Source organism: Pteropus alecto, unplaced genomic scaffold (assembly GCF_000325575.1).
Source record: "Pteropus alecto unplaced genomic scaffold, ASM32557v1 scaffold312, whole genome shotgun sequence".
NCBI lineage: Eukaryota > Metazoa > Chordata > Mammalia > Chiroptera > Pteropodidae > Pteropus > Pteropus alecto.
Window position 1 is genome coordinate 1400801 of NW_006433948.1, and position 7668 is coordinate 1408468.

Sequence of the window (7668 nt, forward strand, 5' to 3'; positions counted from 1 at the left end):
CCTCACACATGACCCACAGATAGCCTGGCGCTGTATTGCTAGAGCACGGGCCGTTTACTCTTCTGACACACACCGGACAGCAAAATCCTTGACGATGGGGCCACATCATTTCTTTCTATTTCCAAGGCTGGGCTTATCGGTACTTGGTGTCAGTATCTGGCCCCCTGCCTCTTGGCAGACTAGACAATTTCTAAGCAGGAGTCAGACGCGTTGAGTGCTTACTGTGTGTTAGGTACTCTGCCTATGGCATGGCATCTCTCCTCTACGCTCTGGGGGCACGGGCTCTTACCCTCCCCCCTGAGTTTGTAAGGGAGGATACAGAAGCTCGGGGAGATTCGGCAGCTCATCCAAGGTCATAGACCCAGAAAGGGCCTTGTGTGTCTGATTCCAAAGTCTGTCTGGTTTCTCCTACATGGCCTTGCTCCCAGCTCCAGCCCTCCTAGGCTCAGATGCGGCCAACGGAGCACCAATTTCTTACTGTGTGCTTAGGCAAGGACACAGTGATATGAAGAGATGGTCCTGGGCAGCTTCCGTCCTCGTGCTGTTCCCCAGTGCTGTTCTCCTGGCATAGAAGAGAAACCTGGCTCCGAAGGCATTTGTCCATCTCCTCTGAGGACCTGGAGCAGAGGTGGTGTGGAGGTGGGGGCATTAGAACACGGATGACAGAGGTTCCTGGGGCCTTGTATTCTATGATCTACTGTCTCTGCTTTGGCTTCTTCTCCGCTCCCTCTGTTCTTCTTAGGAGTGAGCCTGGTCATGTTTGGGGATTCAGGCTCTTCCATGGTGTGGGTGAGATGCGTCCTAGTAGGACACCGGGCCATGGGAGTGGAGAGTGCGGAGGACTGTGTGGAGCAGCACCTGGGCAGAGACTGTGCCCATTACTCCTGGGCTCTAGGCGATGCCTGTCCGTATCTTCCCATCATGTGGAATATTAGCAAGGATGGGGGAGAAGACGTGGGTCCCAGGCAGGTTGCGCTCCCTCAGCCTGCGGGGTTGGTGGCTAAGGCATGTGTGGGCTTGTGCGTGTGCACGCACGCACATGTGCATGTGTGCATACAGACATGTGCAGAGCAGGTGGTAGCAGTGGCTGTGAAGGGATGTGAGTGTGACGGCGCTGGGAGGAGGACAGGGCCGCCACCTCCAGGCAGCGCAGGCCTCACACCTTGGTACCCAGCCCATTGGCCACGTCAGCCCCCTGCGGAAATGCCACATTAGGACAAAGGGCTCCCCCAGCTAGGCAGTGCCCCACCCTGCCGAGCAGTCAAAGCCTGGCAGCCTTGCCCATGGGCCACCCCTTCCACACCCTGTTGGCAGTGTGGTTCTCTCTCCCCACCCCCAGCCCGAGGATGGAGGAAGGACAGAATTCCTGTTCCTTTTATCTCCACTTGGGAGGCCCAGCCCAGCCCTCATCGTCCAGCACCCTGGCTGGGGGCGGGGGCGGGGGGGCGGTGGCCTGGGGCATCAACTGTGAGGCTGACCCTCTCTTTCGTTCTGGACAGGTTCCTGAGCGGGAAGGGCCTGGTCATCTACCCAAAGATTGGAGACAAACTGGATATCATCTGTCCACGGGCAGAAGCAGGGCGGCCGTATGAGTACTACAAGCTGTATCTGGTGAGGCCTGAACAGGCAGCTGCCTGCAGCACCGTGCTCGACCCCAATGTGCTGGTCACCTGCAATAAGCCAGAGCAGGAAATTCGCTTCACCATCAAGTTCCAGGAGTTCAGCCCCAACTACATGGGTCTGGAGTTCAAGAAGCACCATGATTACTACATTACCTGTGAGTCCCTGCCCGAAATGTAATCTTAGGAATGGCAGAGTTGGCAGAGCCCTTTGGGATCAGCCAGCTGTTCAGCTTTTCTCTTCCCGGGATACCGAGGCCCCAAGAGGAGAAGGGGCTTCTTGTCCTAGATCATACGGGGAGTCGGGGAGAGGGTTGGGACTCCAGCCCAGTTCTCCTGACTCCCGGTCCAGGGGTCCTTCCAGTCTGTGTAGAAGTCTCTCTCACAATGCCAGTTCTGATTGCTTTGTCTCTAAGCAACACCACCCAATGAGAAGACACATCTCAGTGTCCACTGAGAAAGAAGGGCCGGGGTCATGACAGAGGAGCAGCAGCTTGGGGGAGGGGCTAGTTCCAGGCCAGGCTGGCAGGGCCGGCTGGCGGCTGGCGGCTCTGTTGCTCTGGGAGGGAGAGAGGTAGAAGGGCTCACAGGTAGGTGGGGGCTGCTGGCCGCTCCCCGCCTCCCAGTTCTGTCCCAATGGGCTAAGCTGCTGCTACGGTTTGTGGGTAATGCGGGCGGCCTTTCTCTCCCCCTGACTGCTCTGGGCTCTTGCTGCAGCTACATCCAATGGGAGCCTGGAGGGACTGGAGAACCGGGAGGGAGGTGTGTGCCTCACGCGCACCATGAAGATTGTCATGAAGGTCGGGCAAGGTGAGTGCCCTGTCTGAGGGCCCCCCACTTGGGCCTTTGCCACAGATGTCCCTGAGTGCATGTGGGTGTGTGGCGGGTAGGGGAGGGAGCGACAGGATTAGAAGATCCGAGGTCTGGTGCATAGGCCATTCTTGGTGCCAGTTAGATGGCTGAGGCACCGATCCCTCCCCCTCACCTGGCCTCTCCCACTCACAGACCCCAACGCTGTGACGCCTGAACAGCTGACTACTAGCCGGCCCAGCAAGGAGGCAGATGATACTGTCAAGACGGGCACACAGACCCCCGGAGGTCGGGGCTCCGTGGGTGACTCCGATGGCAAGCATGGTGAGTGCACAGGTGTCTCCCAGAGGGCAGAGGCCATTCCTCGCCGACCTTTCAGGCCCTGTCTCCGAAGAAAGGCAGGACGGGGCGCAGCCTGAGATCTGCTCTGTGTGCCCGGGAGGCCTGCCTGACTCCCCTCCCCCACTTACCCCCTTCAGAGACTGTGAACCAGGAGGAGAAGAGTACCCCAGGTGGGAGCAGCGGAGGCAGCAGCGGGGACCCTGACAGCTTCTTCAACTCCAAGGTGGCACTGTTTGCGGCCGTCGGCGCTGGCTGCGTCATCTTCCTGCTCATTATCATCTTCCTGACGGTTCTGCTACTAAAGCTGCGGAAGCGGCACCGCAAGCACACGCAGCAGCGGGCGCCCGCCCTCTCGCTCAGTACCCTGGCCAGTCCCAAGGGGGGCAGTGGCACGGCGGGCACCGAGCCCAGCGACATCATCATCCCCTTACGGACTACAGAGAACAACTACTGCCCCCACTACGAGAAGGTGAGTGGGGACTACGGGCACCCCGTCTACATCGTCCAGGAGATGCCACCGCAGAGCCCAGCGAACATCTACTACAAGGTCTGAGAGCCCGGAGCGGCCTCGGGCCCTGAGGGACACTCGCCGGGACCGCGACTCTCCTTTCTCCCCACGCCCCTCCCCTTGCCAGCTGTGCCCACCTTTGTATTTAGTTTTGTAGTTTCTTGGCTTTTATAATCCCCCTTTTGCCCTGCCCCTGGGCTTTGTAGGGGGTGCTTGTGCCCCCAGCCCCCATGCTCTTGTGCCTTCCCCCTCTGGCCAGGCCTCTGGGCTCTGCGGGGGTGCCCCTTCTTGGAGGGCAGGGTTGGACGCTGATGGACAGCAGGCAGGGAGATGGCCCCCTGGCCCTGCCCCCCTCGCCCCTTTTTCCCCCTTCCCAGGACTTCTTGTCCACTATCATCACTGTTTTTAATGTTTTTGTGTTCATTTTTTAGCTGTCAACTCATTTGCATCTGTTTTTTGAAGAAAAATGGAAAAGGCGGCCCCTCCGCAGGCTTTCTGAGCCCGGCATAGCCCAGTATAAGGGGCCGGGGGCAGGATGTAGCCAGCCGGGAAGCTTAGGATGGCATTTCTTTTATAAACTCCTTGGTATTTGTGTCTGGGGGTGGGGGGGGACAGGTCAGAGCTGTTCTTGCCTATGAGGGAAGACGAGAGTGCCGTTGGGCAAGGTGTCTCACCCTCCCCTCCTGACCCTCCTGTTACAAAGCTGATCTTGGCAATGGGGTAGTGGCTGCCACCCTTCCACCAAAAAAAAAAAAATCCCTTCCTTGTGGGATTCTTGGGCATCTCCTGCCTCCCTCACTCTCACGGTAATTAACGTCTTAATTGGCTGTTGCCTGGGGAACAGGAGAGCTGCTGCAGGCAGATGACCTCATGGGGGGTGGAGGGAGGTGAGGTGCCCAGGTGGCTATTTGCCCTGCAGAGCTGGGACTTCCCCCTCCCCTCCGCCCTGTTCTCTCCTCACCTTTGGCCCCCTTCGACCTGGTGGGGAGACAGAGGCCCAGGGCAGAGACCTAAGCGGGTATATGGCCGGGTGGCCTGCTCCTTTTCTGGGCTCTAGCACAGGTGGGTGCCCCCACAACCCAGCTCTCGTTGGCCCCCAATCTTGGGCTGGGGCCTGGAAACAGGAAGAGGCTGTCTAGGGCTGGGCCAGCACGCCGTGCACTTTGACCCCGGCTCCTTGCCAGCACGGCTGCTAACAGACTGCCACTTGAGTGTGCCTTGCCGGTGCCCCCAGAGTGGCCATGGAAGGAGCTGGGCCTTACACCATCCACCTCCACACTGCCGCCTGGCCAGGTGCCTACCCCAATGCCAGGTGGGAGAGGGAGCGGAACAGCCAGCCCCTTCCAGGTGGCAGTCGGAAGGGTTTTTTTTGTTTTTGTTTTTGTTTCTGTTGCCATTTGTGTAAATACTAGTCTTTTTTGGAAAAAAAAATAATGTAAAGATGTTTTGTATAAACTCCGAATTATTTTCTTGTTGCTTTTTTCTTAGAAAAAATGAGAACTAAAAAAAAAAAAAAATTTAACCACATGGAGAAATGGGTGTAAAATGGTGTCGTGATGTTGGAGAATGAAGTGTGAATGAATGAGTATGTCAGTGCGTGTGAGAGAGACATTGATTGATCGATCGATTGATTGATTGATTGATTTCCTGTGTCCAAGCTGGGCAGGTATGGGAAGAGGGTGGCTGTCCCAGTGGAGCAAGATGTTTCAAGTGTCCTATGCCCCTCCTGCTCTCCTGCCAACTATCTCTCTTCTTCTGCTGGAGCCTGCAAACATTTCCCCCTCCCCATCCTGTCACCTCTGTGGCAGAGGCCATGGGCATCTGCCCAATCTGGCACTAGACTCAACCAGAGAAAGTGAAGGGGGGAGAGGGTGTTCCCATGGGGACTTGGGTGTGTCCAGAAGCACTGCCACCACCTGGCTGGGACTAGATCTGGGACTGCTGGCAGGCCCAGCCCTGCCCTGCCTCAGGACGCCTGGAGGTGGATAGAAATACCTTCCCAAGAGCTGGCTGTCGGCTGCAGCCCCCTGGATCCCGGGGCTGCTTCAGGCTGCCCAGTTCACTTCTCGGCCAGAAGAATCTTTGCATCTCCTGTCTGCCCAGCTGGGCGGCATCAGTGCCCTCACCATGGCATACCTGGGTGCTTCCGGCTGGCAGCCGAAGCCCCCAAGCCGGAGGAGCCCCGAGCACCCGGCCAGTGGTCGAAGAGTGTGGTGAGGGCTCCGAAGAGGGCTTGGCCTCAGTCCCACAGCAGAGACGCAGATGGGCAGGGCCCGGGCCCTCGCGCTCCAGCCTGGAGCAGCCTGCAGGCCCTGTGGGGGGACTCCTGGTGGAGATGGCCAAGACAGATGTCAGGAGAGGAGGAGAAGCGAGGTCCAAGCAGCTAAAAATGGGTAAGAAGGCACGAGAGGAAAGGAGGAGGAGGAGGAAGGAAGGGGAGGGTTCGTTAGTGATCCAGTGCGGGAAGCCCCAGTGCGCCAGCCAAGGAGCAGGCTGGGCCGTGAGGGAAGTGGAAGCGCATGGCGAAGGAAGGTGGAGAAGAGCCACAGAGCAGGCCAGGGGGAGGGAAGGGAGGCTGGGCTGGAGCAGGGCTGGGCCCGGCTGGGGTGCTCCAGGAGCCAGCTGGGGCAGAGGCTGTTTATTTGGTTTCTCATTAACCAAAGGAAGTGCCTGGATCAGATGGGGCCTCTGCTGCTTGACTGCCTGCCCAGAGTGGGGCCCGGCCTGGGCCGGGGGTCTCCAACTGGGCCTGGTTCAGGCCAGATTGATGTCTAACTGAGATGGAGCCTGACCTGGGTTGGGTGAGCCCTTCCCACACTTCTCCCACTGAGTGTCCTTGGGTGGTCCCCAGCCCAGCCCAAGATACCAGCTGCCCTGCCCTACTGGTGGGTGGGGGATGGAGTTCCTGGAGAGCCCCTGGGGAGTAGCTGTGGGAGTGTGAAGTAAAATCTGTGGGAGAGGGCGAAGGAAAGCATGGGGCAGTCTCTCCAGCAGCTCAGAAGTTTTGTGACTGGCTGTTCCCACTTGCCCTGGCTTGGGTGCCGTGGCTGGCGCTGGTTCGAGCTCAGTACCCATGCTGTGCTGGCCACATAGTGGTGCTCAGTAACCCCTTGTGTCAGAGTACCCTTCACTTGGACAGTGCCTGCCACTTTTTAAAAAAAAAAATGTTTTACACACATTGTCTCACTGAATTTCCTAAACTGCCCCGTGAGGGTGGGCGGTGGGGAATTCTTTGCCTCATTATTGAGATGAGGAAACGGAGACAGTACGAGGGACAGCCTATTGCCCAAGAACACACATCACGTGAATGGGAGCACTAGGATTCAGGCCTCGTACTACACCTGAGCAAACAGAAGTTCCTTGACCGTGGTTCTCCCTCACCCCATCCCCTGCTCCTTGCCCTGCGTCGGGTGAGATGGAGCAAGTGTGCTTCCTCCGGGGTCTTGAGGAACAGGAGCCCTGCCCCCCTTCCCTGCCCACCTGTGTGCGTCAGGGAGGGACTCAGCTTGGCTAGCTGGAGGCAGGAGGTGGGAGCCTGCTGTGGTAGGCCCAGACCGGCCCCACCCTCGGATCTCCTTCCTGTCCCAGCTGAGCCCAAGTGCCTGGTGACTCAGGAATAGAGGATGCTTCCCAGGTGAGGGTGGGGCTGCCTGGCTTCCTCCACCGGCTATGCCCAGATCGCCGATGAGGCCAAGGTGCACAGGTGCTAACTAGGCCTCAGTTTCCCTGAAGGAATAGGCCTTGTGGAGCCGGAAGGCCAGGACTCTTGCGACTTATTGTATTGGTCCATTTAAGCTCCCAGGAGGCCTCCCTCAGGCACCAGGGATGTGGATGGCCTGGAGGCCTCTAGGCAGGGGCCTGAGGGTGGGCCGAAGAACCCCAAGAGAGACCCAGGCCCGACTGGGACGATCCTAGGTTGAGCCCTGCTGCTCTGTGGACACCTGGCATCAATCACTCTTGGAAATCCGGCCCGCCTGCCTGCCTGGCCTCCTGTCCTGCCTGGGCACGTCACGGTCCCACTGACACCCCAGCTGAGTCAGCCCCAGCCTGCCTGGGGACCCTCCTCGCCCATCTGCTGCCGGCCTCCTGTACAGCTGGCCATGGGATGGGGGCGGGTGCTGGGGCCCCAGCTGGTGCTTGTTAGGTTGGCTCCCCCTTTGGGAGGCTGCTGAAGGAGAGACCAGCCCCCACCCAAGACAGGGGTCACAGAGCCCAAACTGAAAGCAATTTAAGGGCATGGGGGAGACCGTAATTATAGGTTCTGTTTCCAATGGTTAATTATCCAGTTGGCAAAGAGAAAGGAAAGAGAGAAAGCTGGGTGTGGGGGGAATAAGGAATGTGTGAAGGGTATGGGAGGGCAGGAGTCTGCAGTGGGGCCCTCTGATACAA

At 58.6% G+C, this 7668-nt stretch overlaps 1 protein-coding gene across 1 annotated transcript in view; it reads left to right on the forward strand.

Moving 5' to 3' along the window:
- The window catches only part of EFNB1 (ephrin B1), a 12536-nt gene extending 7722 nt beyond the window's left edge, over positions 1-4814 (forward strand). Inside the window, exons 2-5 of the mRNA XM_006908512.3 lie at positions 1500-1777; positions 2337-2429; positions 2625-2753; positions 2909-4814. Of these exons, the coding sequence (XP_006908574.1) occupies positions 1500-1777; positions 2337-2429; positions 2625-2753; positions 2909-3324 (916 nt within the window). The 3' untranslated portion in view covers positions 3325-4814. The remainder of the gene's footprint in view (positions 1-1499; positions 1778-2336; positions 2430-2624; positions 2754-2908) is intronic.
- The last annotated feature ends 2854 nt before the right edge of the window (positions 4815-7668 follow it).